Here is a 20,417-nt window from a genome sequence, read left to right as displayed (position 1 = left end):
GTGTGAACACGCCACATACAGATTATGTATCTTAGTGCATTGGTGTACCACACGGCCAATCCCTGATTGAAGGCTGGCTGTTTCATTAGGTATTGCACCTGTGCATTTGCTATTTTATTTGGGTCTGCTGCACCCTGCTTGTGCATTTGTATTGAGGCCCATTTAGACAGGTAAGCATCTCTGCCTGGTTTTGGTGTGTTTTCTTGAATTTTTCCTTTTTTGGTGTTTTTCTGCCTCAAGATGTACACTACCCAGCCATGAATGAGTTTCTTGCTGCAAGAACTCAGCCAGAACTTCCGCGGTGTGTCTGTTGTCGCCCAAACACTTCATTTCCAACACAGCCTGCTGACGCTTACCACTAGCTGTTCCACAATGGGACACCACGGGTGCAACACTGGCAGCTGCGGATGGAGTGTTCGTGTGACTGAGCTCTGTGGATGAGCTTTCACTTCTGGAGGAGGAGGAGGAGGTGCAAACGCCTACAGCCAACTGTTTCCTAGACCGTGGGCTAGGCAGAACTGTGCCACTATGGCTGTCCCCTGTGGACCCTGCATCCACCACATTAACCCAGTGTGCCGTGATGGACACGTAACGTCCCTGGCCATGCCTACTGGTCTATGCATCAGTTGTGAGGTGCGCCTTTCTACTGACCGATTGCCTCAGTGCATGGACAATGCGTTCTTTGACATGTTCGTGGAGTGCTGGGATGGCTTTTCTCGCAAAGAAGTGTCGACTGGGTAGGTCATAGCGTGGTACTGCGTAGGCCATCAGGGCTTTGAAAGCTTCGCTTTCAACCAACCGGTAGGGCATCATGTCTAACGAGATTAGTCGGGCAAAGTAGCCGTTCAAACCCTGTGTACGCGGATGAGAGGAAGAGTACTTTCTTTTCCTATCAAGAGTCTCTTGTAGGCTGAGCTGGACTGGAGAGCTGCATATGGTGGAAGTAGCGGGGGTGGTGGTGGACATGGCAGATTGAGAGAGGCTTGGTGATGGTATTTTTGATGTGGGCCTACCTACAGTGTTTCCAACCAAGAACCTAGTGATTCCCTGACTGCTTTGGCCTTGCGACAATACCACATTTGTTACTGGTGGTGTCATAACCGGTGGGCTTACAGTGAGGGAAGCAATGTAGCGTTGCTGACTAGCTTCATTTTGAGCGGGTGCACCAATGTTACGGGACGTTTGGTAGTTAGTCCAGGCTTGCAAGTGCATGCTGGTTAAATGTCTACGCATGCACGTTGTATTTAAATTTTTGACATTCTGCCCTCTGCTAAAGGTCCTTGAGCATTTCTTACAGATCACTTTGCACTGATCATTCGGATCTTGGTTAAAAAAATTGCCAGACTGCACTCTTCCTACTATCGAATACCTTTTCAGGCATTGCACGCTGTGCTACTGTCACCGGATGGCCACGCTGTCCTACAACTGTTTTTGGTTTGGACACACGTTTTTGGCCAGATACGGGCCTGCCAGATGAAAGCTGTTGCGATGTTGGTTCCTGCTGTGGCTCATCCTCCTCCGCTTCAGAGCTACTGCCAGCGGCATCCTGTTCCCCCAAAGGCTGCCAATCGGGGTCAACAACTGGGTCATCTATCACCTCCTCTTCAATGTCCTGTGCACCTTCCTCTGTGTCACCGTGTAAGGTGCTATAGCGTTCGGGACGGGGCACCATAGTCTCATCAGGGTCAGATTCTGGCTCAGTACACTGCGAGGGCAATGTTGTGATCTAAGTCAATGGAACAGCATAATAATCTAGCTGTGGCTGTGCATCTGTGCACTCCATGTCCGATTCATCTTGTAATGGGCTGTGAACTATTTCCCTTTCTAACCCTGGCACGGTATGTGTAAAGAGCTCCATGGAGTAAACTGTAGCGTCGCCTGCCGCATCCTTCACTTTTGCTTTGGGTGAAGGACACAAGGAAGCGACTTGTTCATGACCGTGAGCATCCACTGACGGCTCGCTGCTTTTACATTTGGAACTTTCGGAAGAGGAGGCGAAAGAGCTAGAGGCTGAGTCAGCAAGGAAAGCCAAAACTTTTTCCTGCTGCTCCGGCTTTAAAAGCGGTTTTCCTACTCCCAGAAAAGGGAGCCTTCGAGGCCTTGTGTAGCCAGACGATGACGCTGGCTCAACAACTTGAGCCTTAGGTGCTATTTTGCTTTTCCCACTACCACCAGATGCTCCACCACCACCACCACCATCATTACCAGCTGGCAATGACCGCCCACGGCCACGACCTCTTCCACCAGACTTCCTCATTCTTGGGAAAATGTAACCAAACTAACAACCGTTATATGGTACTGTAAAACAAGGTAGAAGGTGTATGTAAACTTGTTGTGAATTTAAATCTCCCTTTCTATATGTGTGGGAGACTGCTGCAAAATTCAGGCTCACTGTATTACACTACACAGTATAAGTGGCGGAAAGTGACTGGCAGATACACGCCAAACAGAACAGACGCAGATTCACTTAGTGGCAGTATAAATCTCCCGTTTTATGTGTGGGAGACAGCAGAAAAAAAATAGGCCCACTGTATTACATTACACAGTTTCAGTGGCAGACAGTGGCTGGCAGATATGCCACAAACAGGACTGACGCAGATGCACTTTGTGGCAGTTTAAATCTCCCTTTTTACGTGTGGGAGACAGCAGAAAAATAACAGGCCCACTGTATTACACTACACAGTTTCAGTGGCAGACAGTGGCTGGCAGATATGCCACAAACAGGACTGATGCAGATGCACTTTGTGGCAGTTTATATCTCCCTTTTTATGTGTGGGAGACAGCAGAAAAATCAGGCCCACTGTATTACACTACACAGTTTCAGTGGCAGACAGTGGCTGGCAGATATGCCACAAACAGGACTGACGCAGATGCACGTTGTGGCAGTTTAAATCTCCTTTTTATGTGTGGGAGACTGCTGGAAAAATCAGGCCCACTGTATTACACTACACAGTTTCAGTGGCAGACAGTGGCTGGCAGATATGCCACAAACAGGACTGACGCAGATGCACTTTGTGGCAGTTTAAATCTCCCTTTTTATGTGTGGGAGACAGCAGAAAAAAAAGAGGCCCACTGTATTACACTACACAGTTTCAGTAGCAGACAGTGGCTGGCAGATATGCCACAAACAGGACTGACGCAGATGCACTTTGTGGCAGTTTAAATCTCCCTTTTTATGTGTGGGAGACAGCAGAAAAAAAAACAGACCCACTGTATTACACTACACAGTTTCAGTGGCAGACAGTGGCTGGCAGATATGCCACAAACAGGACTGCCGCAGATGCACTTTGTGGCAGTTTAAATCTCCCTTTTTATGTGTGGGAGACAGCAGAAAAAAACAGGCCCACTGTATTACACTACACAATATCAGTGGCAGACAGTGGCTGGCAGATATATTAAAAAAAAAAAGGGACTGTACTACAATAACAATCTCCCTACAATGATCTCAGTCAGGACAAGTATGGCAGCCAGCAATAAAAAGGACTGCTGCACACAAAAGTGTGGACAAATAAACAAGATAACTGTGCAGAAAGGAAAGAGCAACAGGATTTTTGCTTTTAAGAAAGCAGTTGGTTTGCAAAGCGGCGTACACACAGCAACGCAGCTATCAGGGAAGCTTATAAGCTACAGAGCTGACGCACAGAAATCTAGCCTCCACTGTCCCTGCAAAGAAAAGGTGGTGTTGGACAGTGGAAATCGCTACAGCACAAGAGGTTTGGGGGTTAATATTTCCTCCCTAACAATATCCCTGCTTCTGACGAAGCTGCAGCAAACTCTCTCTATGCTACGATTGGCAGAAGTAAGATGGCGGTCGGCGTGCACGCCCCTTTATAGCCTCTGTGACGCCGCAGAAAGCAAGCCAATCACTGCCATGCCCTTCTCTAAGATGGTGGGGACCGAGACCTATGTCATCACGCTGCCCACACTCTGCGTGTTCCCTCATTGGCTGAGAAATGGCGCTTACAGCGTCATAAGAAACGTGACTTTGGCGCGAAGATCGCCGACCGCATGGCCGATCCCACGCTGGGATCGGGTCGGGTTTCACGAAACCCGACTTTGCCAAAAGTCGACGACTTTTGAAATTGTCCGATCCGTTTCGCTCAACCCTAGTCCTGAACATTATTAAATCAGGACTAAAGTTTGAATTTCAGAACATTCCTAATGATAAATTTCTGGTAACACCTGTACATTCTTCACCTGCAGAACAACTGGCATTAGAGTCTGAGGTCCAGGAACTTCAGCAAAATGGCGTATTGGTGGAGGTTCCTGAAGCGCAAAGGGGTAAGGGATTTTATTCCCCCCTCTTCTTGATTAAAAAGCCAGACAATTCCTTCCGCACTATCATCAACCTTAAAGGCCTGAATAAATTCTTATGGGGTCCAATCATTTAAAATGGAGTCTGTCAAAACAGCAATAAAGCTATTGTTTGACAAGTGTTTTATGGTCGTCTTAGATCTTAAAGACGCATATTATCATGTCCGTATACACGCCGCAGACCACCAGCGGTATTTAAGGGTAGCAGTCTTACTAGGCGGGAAGGTTAAACACTTCCAATACAGGACACTCCCCTTTGGTGTTGCAGTTGCTCCTCGTGTGTCCACAAAGATAATGGTGGAGGTCATGGCACATCTTCATGAACAGGATATTCTAGTGGTTCCATATCTGGATGACCAATTGATAATAGGGAACTCAGAATCACACTGCTCGGCCCAACTAGAAAAAGTAATTGCAGCCTTACAAAGGTTGGGTTGGGTTATTAACTTTAAAAAATCACGTTTACAGCCTCTAAGGGTTCAAGAATTACTGGGTCTCATATTGGACTCAAGGTTGCAGGAATGCCGTCTACCAGATACAAAGGTAGAAAAAATTAAACGGCAAATATTTAGGGTTGTTAATAATCCATCGGTAACATTAAGAGGAGCGATGTTACTGTTAGGCTCACTCACGTCGTGTATCTCGGCGGTTCTTTGGGCCCAGTACCACAAGAGAGTCCTACATGGCGACTTCCTGGGCAGAAAGGTCGGAGGTGTCGATGGAGGATATATGTAAGGTGGCCACATGGTCATCTCCATCTACTTTCTTTAAGCATTATAGACTAGATCTGGGTGGCTCCAACGATCTCACGTTTGGTAGAAGGGTGCTAGAAGCAGTAGTCCCTCCCTAAAACTCTTTTCTCTGTAATTCTCTCATTAGTGCTGTCATGGCGACTGAATAAATACTCAAGCTACTTACCGGTAGCGGTGTTTTTCAGGAGCCCATGACAGCACTCCTATATTCCCTCCCTTTATGCTGGCATGGCTTATCACTACTTATTGATAAAAAAATTTTAAGTTTAGTCACAGGGTGAAATGTGTAAATTATTTATGTGCTACTAACCAAAGAGGTCCTCTCATGCTCTGTAATCCAACTGATGCGGGAGAGAGGTGCCGCCCTTTTATCTCTGTAGGTTTCCTGTCCCTGAAGGGCGGATCCCCTCTCTCGTTAGTGCTGTCATGGGCTCCTGAAAAACACCGCCGGGGGAAGAATGGTTGCCAGCCAGATGACGCATAGCCTACTTTAGCATTTCAACACAAACCGTGCCTATGGCATATTATTTGGGAGGCTGGATATATGTGAATTTCGGGTCCACTTGGTTCCAGTGGGCACCATGATAATGGGATCAGGTCACTTTCATAATGGAAGATGGGCCGAGGGGGTGGTATGCAGTGGCGGTCACCATGGTCTCCCCAGAAGAGGACCAACATGTGGCTTAGGTCATGGAGAGTGCGTTGCCGCAGGCGCAGGCTGACACCCTCCAGTGAAGTTCCCCACCACTAGGCCCCAAAACCAAAGCCTGGTCGTCAATCAGGCGGCGGCCGAGGCTTAAGCAAGTGCCATGCCAAAGCCACCGAGTCTCGTACTTCCAGGAACGAGGATCCGCAGCGGGAGTGGGGAAAATATTTCAAGTGATTCCTCTGTGAGTACAACCATCATCTACTGCCAGGGCCTAGAAGTGGCCACTGGCCATCTATGTAGGCTGAGCATTACGAAATACTCCTTTGAACATGGCCACTGGAGGAACATTTAGGGTATGTTCACACTGGGTGTTTTTTGTTGAGATGCTTTATTCTAATATTCAGATGCTTTTTACAGTACCAGCAAAGCGTATGAGATTTCAGAAATCTCATGCACACACATTGTTTTTTTTGCCATCAGGACTTTGTGCTTTGCATCTATTTTTTTACATAAAGCATGTGACTTCTTTCAGCATTTTTGCAGCGTTTTTCAAACATTGACTTGATTGGATGATGAAAAAATGTTGCAAATACGCAGGTTGACTTTTTTTTTACAGCGTATTTGCTGCAGAAAAGTCAATGACTGCAGGATGTGACCTCACAGTCAGCTCTGCTACTTCTAGATGGCAGGTTGCATGGTTGCATGATGCATCCATACAGCCTGTCATCCAGCAGAGATACTGAGCAGCGGACCCAAACAATGATCAAACACCACTTTTGATTTGCGGTGAAACCATCCCCGCCGATCAGAGAGCCGTGGTTCCCACGCTGTCAAAAGACCAGATGAGTCAGTAACTGTGATCAGAGGTATAAAGTTTACCTCTGGTCAGTGGTGTCAGCTGAAGGGACTACCGCTGCCATCAGCCGACACCTGCTGCAGCGAATAACAGTGAGAGCAGGTGCGGCTGATGGGAGTCATGCACTGTAAATAATTTAGAAGAAAAAAACCCTGCATGGGTTCCCCTGTATTTTTGATAACCAGCCAGGCAAAACTCACAGCTGGGGCTGCAACCCTCTGCTGTCAGTGTTAGCAAGGCTGGTTATCAAGAATAGATGGGCCCCCACACTGTATTTTTAATTAGTTAAATAAATAATTTAAAAAAAACAGTGTGGGGTCCCCCCATTTTTGACAACCACCCTTGCTAAAGTAGACAGCTGGGGGCTGGTATTCTCAGGCTGGTATTCTCAGGCTGGTTAGGGCCATGGATATTGGCCCCCGCAGCCTAAAAATAGCAGCCCGCGGCCACCCAGAAAAGGCGCATCTGTTACATGCTCCAATTTTGGCGCTTTGCCCGGCTCTTCCCACTTGCCCTGTAGCGATGGCAAGTGGGGTTCATATTTGTGGGTTGATGGTACCGTTGTATTGTCAAGTGACATCAAGCCCACTGATTACTAATGGAGAGGCATCTATAAGACACCTATCCATTACTAATCCTATAGTTATATGGTAAATAAAGACACAGCCAGAATAAAGTCCTTTCTTTCAAATAAAACAAAACACACTTTTACTTTTTTATTCAAAAATATAAAAACACAGATATACTCACCTAATGCCTAATTCCACCAAAAGCCCTCTTCTTCTGCAATAAAACAAAAATAAAAAACAATAATATCTCTCACCTATCCATTGTTCTGATGGCTCACTGAGGCTGCGCTCGCAGCAGCTCATTCACCAGTGGTTCTCAGCCAAGATGGTTGCATCTTGGCACCGTCCAGGTTGAAAACTGTTTGTCATGATCCATGTTTGGATCTGTGGCAGATCTGGTTTCCCTCAGATTAAAACCTTTTTTCCTTTCAGGTCATCGGGGGTTAATGCAGTTTTTCCCTCTGGTGGCCGCTGGTGTGTTTGCATTGCAGCTTGTTCTGCTGATGTGGGTGGTGACCACTCCCATCTTCCTTTAAAAGGTCACCTTGTGCATCAGCTGACTGTTGGTTATACAGGTCCTTTGGATACCAACCTTGCTGGAATAGGAGCTTGCTGAGTGCTGTGGTTCTACAGCTGAATTCTCATTCAAGGTGCCTTACTCTGCTGTGCGGTGCATTGCAGCAGAGAAAGCTAAGTGTGGTGTTATTGTTTCTTTGTCCCTTTGTTGTGTAACTTTCCCGGTGTTGTATTAGTGCAGCGGTGGGACCAGTGCTCTCACCTGCCAGTTCCCTACATAGGGATTAGAGCAGGGCAAGTGAGGGACTAGGTATCCTGGTCGGTGACGGGTTGAAAGATCAGGGCACAGCCTCAGGTGAGTGCAGGAGGTGCCCATTCCCCATTCCTTATCGACAGGGCCCACCGTTGTTAAAGTGTCCCCAGTGTACCCTTGTGTGTTTCGCCATTTTGTGACCGACCACCCGCCAGGTCGTGTCACACCAGGACAGTCACATCGTGACACTGTTTATCCCCTAGACATGGATTACGGCATGGGACAGAACGACGGAGAGGTGAGGAATATTATTGTAGGAGACAACGGCATTGGTGGAATGGGCGATGTCGTAAGTATGGTTTAATTAAGATTTATTAAAGGAGTCTGTCATTCTTTCAATTAAAGAACTTTTTTCTGGGTGTGTCTGTTTCTATACAATATGACTGTGGGATTAGTAATGGGGTGTTTTATAGATGCTTCTCAATTCCTAACCTCTGGGCTTGATGTCATCTGACAATACAAAGGTGACATCAACCCCCCAACATTCGCCCCACTTGCCACCGCTACAGGGCAACTGGGAAGAGCGAGGCTAAGTGCCAGAATTGGCACATCTTATAGATGTGCCTTTTCTGGGGTGACTGAGAACTGATGTTTTTAGCCTGGGGGGGCAATATCCATGGCCCCTTCCTATGCTATTAATATCAGCCTGCAGCTGTCTGCATAGCCTTAGCTGGTTATTAATTATAGGGAGACCCTACTTCATTTTTTTAGGGTCCCTCATTTTAACAGCCAGTAAAGGCTAAATATACAGTTGTGAGCTGATATTAATAGCCTGGGAAGCTCCAGGAGTATTACCCCCTTCCCAGGCTATAAACATCTGCCCCTAGCCATCAACTTTCCCTCTGCTGGTTAAGAAAATTACAAGGGAACCAATGCCATTTTTTTCTGAAAAATAATCTTTTAATAATTAAATACATGTACAGTAAGCTGCACACACTGTACTAATTGTATACGTCACTGACATCTACACATGTGGTCAAAATTGTTGGTACCCCTCGTTTAATTACAGAAAAACCCACACTTGTCACAGAAATAACTTGAATATGACAAAAGCAATAATTAATAAAAGATTTATGAAAATGAACAAATTAAAGTCATTGCTTTTCAACCATGCCTCCACTGAATTTAAAAAAAATAAAACTCATAAAATAGGCCTGGACAGAAATGATGGTACCCCTGAAAATAATGTGACAAAAGGGACATGTTAAATCAAGATGTGTCCACTATTTAGCATCACAGGTGTTTACAATCTTGGAATCAGTGAGTGGGCCTGTATATAGGGCTACAGATACTCCCTGTGCTGTTTTGTGACATGGTTTGTATCACACTCAATATGGACTAGAGGAAGCGAAGGAAAGAGTTGTCTCAGGAGATTAGAAAGAAAATTATAGACAAATATGTTAAAGGTAAAACTTATAAGACCATCTCCAAGCAGCTTGATGTTCCTGTGAACATCACTAACCGAGTGAGAAGGCACGGATAGCTGGCGTGGGTAAGTCGAGAGGGAGTCAACAGTCTCTGTGCTCTCACGCTGGTTCCCCACCAAAAACCTCATCTTCCCGCACTCCCCGCTATTTAAGTCGGACCCGTCCCCCTCAGTCAGGTGCCCTGAATTGCTCCAGTCAGAAATCTCTTCCCCCTGGAATAATGGTGACAGCCTCGACAGTTCCAGCCCAGATACACAAGAGGGACAGTAAGACTGGCTCTCCTCCCTACAGAAGCATATCAAGAAAAGAACACTGTCCCGACTGTGAAACATGGAGGAGGTTCTGTTATGTTTTGGGGCTGCTTTGCTGCATCTGGCACAGGGTATCTAGAATCTGTGCAGGGTACAATGAAATCTCAAGACTATCAAGGGATTTTAGAGAGAAATGTGCTGCTCAGTGTCAGAAAGCTTGGTCTCAGTCCAGTTGCAGGTCATGGGTCTTGTAACAGCATAATGACCCAAAACACAGCTAGAAAACATCTAAAAATGGCTAAGAGGAAAACATTGGACTATTCTGAGGTGGCCTTCTATGAGGCCTGACCTAAATCTTTTAAGCATCTTTGGAAAGAGTTGAAACATGCCTTATGGAAAAGGCAACCTTCAAACACGAGACCACTGGAGCAGTTTACTCTTGAGGAGTGGGCCAAAATACCTGTCGAGAGGTGCAGAAGTCTCATTGACAGTTACAGGAATCGTTTGATTGCAGAGATTGCCTCAAAAGGTTGTGCAATAAAATATTAAGTTAAGGGGACCATCATTTCTGTCCAGGCCTATTTCATGAGTTTTGTTTTTAAAAAAATCTGTGGAAGCATGGTTGAAAAGCAATGTCTGACTTTCATTTGTTCATTTTCATAGGTCTTTTATTTATTATTACTTTTGTCAGATTCAAGTTTTTCTGTGACCATTGTGGGTTTTTCTGTCATTAAACAAGGGGTACCAACAATTTCGACCACGTGTGTATATATCTACCTATTCTATTTGTATATACTGTATGTAATCCATCCAGGGGCGTACATAGATTTCACAGGGCCCCATAGCAAAATTGAGCAAAGGGCCCCCCCCCCCGAAGAAGGGAGGGGAATAGGTGGCGCGCGTAGCGCTCCTAAAATTTGCATGTTAAGCCACGCCCCCTCCACAGCCACACCCCCTCCACAGCCACACCCTCTCCACAGCCACACCCCCCAATTACTAATTTATATGGCGAAGGCAATAAAAAATAGACTTACCAGAAAGCAGCATTGCAGGAGAAAGCAGCATTGCATTGCAGTAATAGATAAAATGAATTCAACCTAAAAAAGTGAAACTATTATTATTTGCCATCCCCAATACAGTGTGATCCTAAACATTTATTCACTTTAGTATGATAAACATTACCTGGAACTTTGAACAACAGAGAATGGTGGTGTTCCCAGCAAAAACTCCCAAACTTGAAAATAACAGAAAAACTTGGAAACATTCTAAACTTCTGAAACTTGAACTCAAAACCAAAACTGTGGCCAAACATTCCGCAAATATTGAGATGTGGCAACCTATAATGTAAATAACACAAATTAGTTGAGTGAGACTTTGAATGCCTTTTACCATGTGTGCATACAGCTGCCATTCACCATAACGTGCTTGTTTTTTAAACTAGAATATACCATAATGGTATATATTTAAACAGATATAGCAAAATACATTTTAGTGACTGACGTAGATATATTTTCAGTATTAAAATGGCCAATAAAATTGTCAGTTAACTACTGTAAAGGAAATAGTTGCCACTTGCCCTCTGCAAAATATGGACAGGGCAAAGTAGCTTCTAACCCCTTACAACACCTGCAAAGACATGTGAATGGTGTATGATACAGCTGTATACAGGTCTGCAAAAGGCTTAGAAAACGTTTTTAAACAACATAAAGAACTGATGCATTCATGCAGATGCAACAAATGGAACTTTGAAACCAGAACTCTGAAATAGAGATGGGTGAATTTTTTTTTTAAGAGAAGATTAAGTCTCATTGTAAAAAGAGGTGTTTTGATAGCCAATTAAAATCCTAGATTAAAACATTAACAAAACTGGCATTTACGAAAAAAATTACATTCCAGGGGAATCTGGAAATAAGTATGGAAAATCCACCCATCTCTATAAAAAAAAAATAAAACTTCAACTTCAACTTGCATACTCACGGAGTATAACAAACGTTAGGAAGGTTAGAACTGGCGCCTACGTGCTTTTGCTTCAGCAAATTGGTCAACAATGCCATCTATGTCAAGTTGGTTGGCTCTTGCATTTTCAATGCTTAGAATGGCAAGACCAGAGAGTCTGTGTTCAGACATTGTACTTCTTAGATAGTTTTTAATTTGTTTTAATTTTGAGAAGGATCTTTCTGCTGATGCTACCGTTACTGGCAAGGTTAGGAATAAAAGTAAGACTATGCACACATCCGGTAGATTTGACGATAGCAGGCTATTTTCGACTAACAGTAAATGTGCAAGGTCCTTGACAGATGTCAATTTTTGAATGTCATTCTTTAGAGCACATCTAAAACTCAGAAGCTGGGCTGGAAATGCTGGTGAAAGATCTTGGTTGTACTTTTTCTGCAGCTGTAATGCAGCCTCATATAATTCCTCATCTGAGGAAGATGCCAGATCTGCAGGCTGAAGTATCCTAAAATACTGCACAACCCGATTCATTCCATTAAATCGGTTTGACAGCTGACCTACAATGATGTCTAAATACTCATAGAACACGGTGACTTTAAATCGGTCCTCCGGAATGTGCAATCTCTCATCCGTACTCAGTTCATCAAAATGCTTTTTAACTTTTGATAATCGCTTACTTTCAAAAGCTGGGGAGATGCCCCAGCTGCGTGCCAACAAGATAGCGCTCTCTTTCGCTTCATCAAAATGATTTCTGAATTGTGAAAGTTCTTCAGCTGCATTCTTTATTAAATTAGTTGCCTTAGATAAATCCATGCTTTCTGCCTGCAGCATGGTTGACAGTGCATTAACAGTCTGTAATACTTTTGTCTGAAGGACAACCAAAAAAACAAACTGAAATGAATCCATTTTCTTTTTAAGAGCCATTGCCTCATTTATTTCAGTTTTTTTGGATGAAATAAGGATGATTTTTGACAATGCCATCATTACATCAGAAAAACGAAATCTTAGGGCAAGCAGCGACTCATGACGGGAAGACCAGCGTGTGGGACATAATTTTTTTAGTGTGACCGATGAACTGCTTGTAAATGATGACAAAAGCTCCCAACGTCGTATGCTTTCCCCAAAAAATGTATAGACATGTTGCAATATATCAGAAAAGTTTGAAATTTCTGTAATTTCTGAAACAGCATCTTGAAGAACAAGATTCAAATTATGTGCTGCACAGTGAACATACATAGCATTGTGTTCTTTTTCTAAAATTCGGGCCTGCACACCAGAATAGATGCCACTCATTGTGGCAGCTCCATCATAGCCCTGACCACGGCACTTATGAATGGAAAGGCCATTGCTGTCAATGCATTCCAGGATCTCTTTCTCTATACCAGCAGCACGCTGGTCATGAATGGCTTGAAATCCAAGAAAGGCTTCATGGATGCGAACTTTCGTGGCTCTCATATTTGCATTCCTTTCAACAGACACGTATCTAATTACTTGGCTCATCTGATCAGTTTTTGATACATCTTGCGTTGTATCCATGATCAGCGAATAGAAGTGAGCTTCATTCACTTGAGATAAAATCTCAGATTTTACTTTGGTTGACAAAATTTCTATTAATTCGTTTTGAATTCTGGGACTAAGGTATTTTGCTGTGCCCTCTGGCAGTTCCAGCAGTTCCTTAAGCAGGGGATCATAGAGTGCTAGTAACTCTATAATTGCCAGGAAATTACCACTATTGATTTTGCCAATTTTTTCTCTGTGACCCCGAAATGGCATGTTAGCCATGGCCATTGTTAGGGTAACATTCACTATTCTTTTTAAAATTTGCCTCCAGAAATTATGTTGATTTCTTAACTGATTTTCAGTTTGCAGGTCAATTGATCCCTTTCTTCGCCACTGATCATAAACAACACAAGCTTCTAGATGAGATTGTGAACATTCATGGCGTTGTATTTTGTGCGATAAGCCTCTCCAGTTTTTAAGTCCTCTGGCCCAAGCTGGGGAAAATCCTAATTTTCTTCGATCACCAAACAGCCAGCATGGCTCACAGTATGCTGCATTTAATTTTGGCGAGTAACAAAGCCAAGAAACTGGAAATTTTTGACCTGTTTTCGTTATTTTCTCATAATACTTCGCAGAAAAGCATCTTTTATTGTCGTCATTATCTCTAGGAAATGGTCCTGGTGGTCTGCAAGGGCCATGCGTAATTATAAACATCTTAACAGACGAGTCTGTTATAGTAACTGGGAAATTTGCTCTGTCTGTTATGTATTTTTCACAAGCAAGGTTGATAGGACTCGTACTGCTATCAAATGGCATAACGAATTCTTCGCTAGCCAATCCAGAAGTGCCTGGCTGGTCTGCCTGTTTTTCACAAATATCTTCCGTGCTAGCTTCAGTAACACGTGCCATTTGCTCAACTGTACTTGCTGCAGGATGATCTCTGGATTGCGCCAGTTCCTGTATTGAATTATCTGAGGAGCAAAGACTTTCAGCCCTTGCTTCTAAATCTTCTGTATGTGAAATAGTAACAGAGCTCTCTGCAGAAGAAGGGGCATTGAAGAAACTACTGATTTTGGGCATTTTGGCATGTTTCTGGCTTTCCTCTCTCTTTTTTTTACGCTTCTGAGCACCGCTCAGATGCTTGTAGCTTGACATAATGGTAAAGCTTCTTTCTGTAGAAACAAAGCACATTCAACCTTATATCCCCGCCTCCACAGCAGAGCTTCATAACCTGGAAACCACTTGAACTGAAGAGCTAAATTCAGTAAAACCTTAACTTTAGATTAAACACCTGATCTGGTCTGTCTGACTGTAGGGCATCAATTGCTATGTCTCCTGGAAATACATCACATCTCCCATCAAGGGGTTCTTGCAGACTACCTCTAGTTCCGTGTAACTCAGTGTGACCTTCTAGCTGCAGAACAACTTAGTATAACCACTACTGAACTGCAAAAGCATTGCTCACGTTTCCTCCCTGGCATAACATAAATACACTGAATGGTCTAGGTCTGATGGTAGATTCAGGACCCCTAGCTGAACATCTTTTTTTTATACTGCCCTGCACCACTCGCTGGCTGGGAAGCACTGTTACCCATATCGCCGGGATCACCACTCTCCGAGCTGCCAGGAGGCAGTCAATTAAAATCCTGTGTCAGGCTCTGCCCTGTCGCAATTCATTGCGCGGCGGCCTGCTAGTGATCAGCGAATATACTCGTTACTCAAGATTTCCAGAGCACGCTCGGGTGACCTCCGAGTAACGAGTATATTCGCTCATCACTAATGGCTATGTAACATTCAGAGCAACATGCCCAACAATCACAAGGTGACAACTGTCCATATAACCTGCACTGACTGCAGGCAGGAACTGGAGCCACGACAACGGCACAAAGCCTGACTGTCTGTACTGTGCCATATACTGTATACACAGACACATAGGAGAGAACAGCGGCTTATGGCCACTTCTACCTGACTTGTAATGGTTGGGTATCGCTACCTAATGACTGTCGGCCAGTGGGGGCAATGTCATCCAGGCTCATTCATGCTCCCTTATGTCAAACACAATGATATAACGTAATTTGTGATTTAAATCGGGCGCTCAGTTGTAACTCCGCAGTGTGTGTACATTTAGCCTGTGTTGTGTAACTGTATATGTGCGTAGATACATAGAGTATATGTGTCATCTATATATACACGTGTATGCATATGTGCGCATGTATATGCATAAATATGGTATACATGTCTATGTATGCATGTGTTCAGTGTATGTATACTTTAGTATATTGTATATTTGTGTATGTCTATATGTATGTGTGAGTATACACCAGTATATGCAGTGTTCATTATATATGTATTTATATGGTGAGTATATATCATATATATATTTATGTGGAGTGAATGTCTATGTACATATGTGAGTATACACCAGTATAGACAGTGTATCGTATATTATATGTATATGTGCTATGTATGTGTACATGTGAGCATACACCAGTATACAGCAGTATAAGCACGTACATTATGTGTCTACATATGAGGACACACCAGTATACAGCAGTATAAGCGGGCACATTATGTGTATATATGAGGACACACCAGCATAAGCAGCGTACATTATAAGTGTACGTACAGTGGTGTGTATATGACATGTGAGGACACCCCAGTACACACCAGTATAAGCAGCATAGATTATATGTTTTTATGAGGAGACACCAGTATAAGCAGTGTACAATATGTGTACATATGAGGACACCCCAGTATACAGCAGTATAAGCAGCGTACATTATATGTGTACATGTGAGGACACACCAGTATACACCAGTATAAGCAGCGTACATTATATGTGTACATGTGAGGACACACCAGTATACACCAGTATAAGCAGTGTACATTATATGTGTACATGTGAGGACACACCAGTATAAGCAGTGTACATTATATGTGTACATTTGAGGATACACCAGAATAAGCAGCGTACATTATATGTGTACATGTGAGGACACACCAGTATACACCAGTATAAGCAGTGTACATTATATGTGTACATGTGAGGACACACCAGTAGACACCAGTATAAGCAGCGTACATTATATGTGTACATGTGAGGACACACCAGTAGACACCAGTATAAGCAGCGTACATTATATGTGTACATGTGAGGACACACCAGTAGACACCAGTATAAGCAGTGTACATTATATGTGTACATGTGAGGACACACCAGTAGACACCAGTATAAGCAGCGTACATTATATGTGTACATGTGAGGACACACCAGTAGACACCAGTATAAGCAGTGTACATTATATGTGTACATGTGAGGATACACCAGTATAAGCAGTGTACATTATATGTATACATGTGAGGACACACCAGTAGACACCAGTATAAGCAGCGTACATTATATGTGTACATGTGAGGACACACCAGTAGACACCAGTATAAGCAGCGTACATTATATGTGTACATGTGAGGACACCCCAGTATACAGCAGTATAAGCAGCGTACATTATATGTGAATGTAAAGTGCTGTGCCTGTTTGACATGTGAGGACACCCCAGTATACACCAGTATAAGCAGCGTACATTATATGTGAGGACACCCCAGTATACACCAGTATAAGCAGCGTACATTATATGTGAGGACACCCCAGTAGACACCAGTATAAGCAGCGTACATTATATGTGAGGAGTCATGATAGATAGATAGATAGATGATAGATAGATAGATAGATAGATAGATAGATGATAGATAGAAAGATAGATAGATAGATAGATAGATAGATGATAGATAGAAAGATAGATAGATAGATAGATAGATAGATAGATAGATAGATGATAGATAGAAAGATAGATAGATAGATAGATAGATAGATAGATATTAGATAGGTTAGATAGATAATAGGTCATACACTGGGTAATGAATGACTCTTCCATCACAGCCATGTCGCCCATATAGCCGCCCATATTACCTAGTTACGGTTCTGCTGTCCGTCCTCTTGTCTGCCGGTTCCTGTGACGAGGACCAGTCCCTGACAGAGGTGTGAGGCTCCGGTGTGCTCCTCGGTGTCGCCAGCTTAGTGCCCGGCTAGTAGTAGTCCGCCGGCTCCTGCTCTCGCCATCCCCGGTGTGAGCCGCACATGTCTCCTGTCCTATCCTCAGCTCTAACCACACGAACCGCGGCAGCCTGTGCTCTATGCTATTTACTGATAACAAAACAAGGCATAATCAGACAATGGGGCAATCAAGACACTCAATCGTGCTCAAAAGACCCACTCCCAAAAGAACAAACCAGCTCCATATAAATCACTTAAAGAAGAAGGAGTACCAGCGGAGCCAAAATATGGTGCAAAAGTTCAAAAGTTTATTAATTAATCATAATAAAGTGCATAAGTACAAGACATATTTCAAGAAAAGGGATGGTTAAAACATGGATCACTGCCAGTTCCCCCACCGTGATCTCCCACACCTGAGTACTAATCCGGAAGCAGCCAAATGTGTTTAAGATAGAAACCATGGGAGACAATGCAAACACCACAGTACAAGTAAAGTGCTTGAGCGATGCTTACCACTGGAGAGGAGCAAGGTGGGGTATACTGGGTGGGAACCGATCCGTACGAGACCCCCGTACGGATCGGTTCCCACCCAGTATACCCCACCTTGCTCCTCTCCAGTGGTAAGCATCGCTCAAGCACTTTACTTGTACTGTGGTGTTTGCATTGTCTCCCATGGTTTCTATCTTAAACACATTTGGCTGCTTCCGGATTAGTACTCAGGTGTGGGAGATCACGGTGGGGGAACTGGCAGTGATCCATGTTTTAACCATCCCTTTTCTTGAAATATGTCTTGTACTTATGCACTTTATTATGATTAATTAATAAACTTTTGAACTTTTGCACCATATTTTGGCTCCGCTGGTACTCCTTCTTCTTTATGCTATTTACTGAGCCTGAGGCTGCGGGCCCCGCACTGCGCATACACCAAGCGCCTCATGTTATCCAGCTGCGCAGCGCAGACTGTGAACATCCAGTGCTGCGGGAATACAGGGTCCGGGGCGGGAGGAGGAGGAGGCTGGGGAGGGATGTGTAATGTTACCGCTCTAATTCACTGCACACCGGGCTTGTTTTGGGCACAGAACACTGGTATAGCCAATAAATGCACTGACTACACTGCAGCCACAGCAAGTGACTGTGCTGGTGCTACTATACTACTCACAGGAGCGAGCAGCCGTCGGTCGCAAAGGGTGCACGGTGACGTCACTTCCGGTCGCTCGGAAATGAGATCACCGCGCCCCCTATGTGACCTTCCCCCTCCAACTGCAGCGCAGCACCGTGGGGAAGCTTCCTGCTTCCCCACACGCTCATCTCCGACAGGGCCCGACAGCAAAGCCCTGTCGCCTCGCCGCGCGCGCCCCCCCCCCAAAGCCCCCCCCCCCCCCCCCCCCCCCCCTCCCGGACGACTGGTCCCCGACCCGAGCAAAAAAAAACACAAAAAAAAAAAAAAAAATTAGGTGGCGTACACACCATGGGGCCGGGCAGCACCGGGCCCCCCCGGCCGTGGGGCCCGGATGCGGCGGCACCCGTCGCATACATGGTGTGTACGCCACTGAATCCATCTATTCTATCTTGTCAGCTCCTGCTGTGATTTCACTGTACATGACTTTTTTTCTATCTACTGTATCTATGTAATATATATACATATATATATATTTGTGTGTGTCACTGACATCTATCTACTCTATGTGTATATATCTATTTTATCTATTGTATTCTAACCTGTCACTGTGATTTTACTGTACATGGCACATGAATTGCCGGCTTTTCAAAGGATCTAGAGGTATGGTTCTACACGAAGTAGTTTTTTTTCGCTGGGGGCACTGAACTTTATTAGCATGCACAAAGAGACACGTTAGCCCTCGAAACGCATGAAAAAAACTGAACTGCAACAAAAACGCACCAAAACATGCGTTTTTGCTGCAGCTTCTTTACTGCCAAAAATCAGGTTTTGCTGCAGAAAAAAATGCAGCAAAAATGCCCAGTGTTAACATACCCTTAACCCCTTTCTGTCATTGGACGTACTATTCCGTCCATGTGGGCTAGGCCCTACTTCCCAAGGACGGATTAGTACGTCCAGCGCGATCAGCCGCGCTCACGGGGGGAGCGCGGCCGATCGCGGCCGGGTGTCAGCTGACTATCGCAGCTAACATCTGGCACTATGTGCCAGGAGCGGTCACGGACCGCCCCCGGCACATTAACCCCTGGCACACTGCGATCAAACATGATCGCAGTGTTTCTGCATGCTTCCCTGAGACGATCGGTACAAGGCGATGTGCTCACCTTGTACCGAGCGTCTCCTCCCTGCAGTACCCGGATCCAAAATAGCCGCAGGGCTGCATCCGGGTCCTGCAGGGAGGTGGCTTCACAGCGCCTGCTCAGAACATGGGCCGGGAAGCCTCCCTGTTGTGCACGTCAGATCGCCGATCTGACACAGTGCACAGCAGAGTGTCAGATCGGCGATCTGTCACTTTACTTTGATGCCCCCCCTGGGGCAAAGTAAAAATGTAAAAAAAAAAAAAATTACATGTGTAAAAAAAATTTTTAAAAAAATCCTAAATAAATAATAATAAAAAAAAAATATTGTTCCAATAAATACTTTCCTTTAGCTAAATAAAAAAAACAATAAAAGTACACATATTTAGTATCGCCGTGTCCGTAACGACCCCACCTATAAAACTGTCCCACTAGTTAACCCCTTCAGTGAACACCGTAAAAAAAAAAAAAAAAAAACGAGGCAAAAAACAGCGCTTTATTATCATACCGCCGAACAAAAAAGTGGAGTAACATAAATAAATAATAATTAATAATAAATAACCATGGTACCGCTGAAAACGTCATCTTGTCCCGCAAAAAACGAGCCGCCATACAGCATCATCAGCGAAAAAATAAAAAAAGTTATAGTCCTCAGAATAAAGCGATGCAAAAATAATTATTTTTTCTATAAAATAGTTTTTATTGTATAAAAGCGCCAAAACATAAACAAATGATATAAATGAGGTATCGCTGTAATCGTACTGACCCGAAGAATAAAACTGCTTTATCCATTTTACCAAACGCGGAACGGTATAAACGCCCCCCCCCAAAAAAAAATTCATGAATAGCTGGTTTTTGGTCATTCTGCCTCACAAAAATCTGAATAAAAAGCGATTAAAAAATGTCACGTGCCCGAAAATGTTACCAATAAAAATATCAACTCGTCCCGCAAAAAACAGGACCTCACATGACTCTGTGGACCAACATATGGAAAAATTATAGCACTCAAAATG

The 20,417-nt window shown here is 44.1% G+C and overlaps 1 protein-coding gene across 1 annotated transcript; it reads right to left on the bottom strand.

The window, feature by feature from the left end:
- Positions 1-11,648: 11,648 nt before the first annotated feature.
- LOC143803912 (zinc finger MYM-type protein 1-like) lies at positions 11,649-13,388 on the bottom strand. The gene has a single exon (XM_077281669.1). It carries the CDS (start codon positions 13,386-13,388, stop codon positions 11,649-11,651), a length of 1,740 nt encoding a protein of 579 aa, XP_077137784.1.
- Positions 13,389-20,417: the final 7,029 nt, after the last annotated feature.

This window comes from Ranitomeya variabilis, chromosome 2 (assembly GCF_051348905.1).
Source record: "Ranitomeya variabilis isolate aRanVar5 chromosome 2, aRanVar5.hap1, whole genome shotgun sequence".
In the NCBI taxonomy this organism is placed as follows: Eukaryota; Metazoa; Chordata; class Amphibia; order Anura; family Dendrobatidae; genus Ranitomeya; species Ranitomeya variabilis.
The sequence above is the reverse complement of the archived record's forward strand: the minus strand, read 5'-3'. Positions and strand labels throughout refer to the sequence as shown.

Coding starts and splice junctions, on each gene's coding strand:
- LOC143803912 (XM_077281669.1), bottom strand. CDS start 13,388: ATGGCCATGGCTAACATGCCATTTCGGGGTCACAGAGAAAAAATTGGC.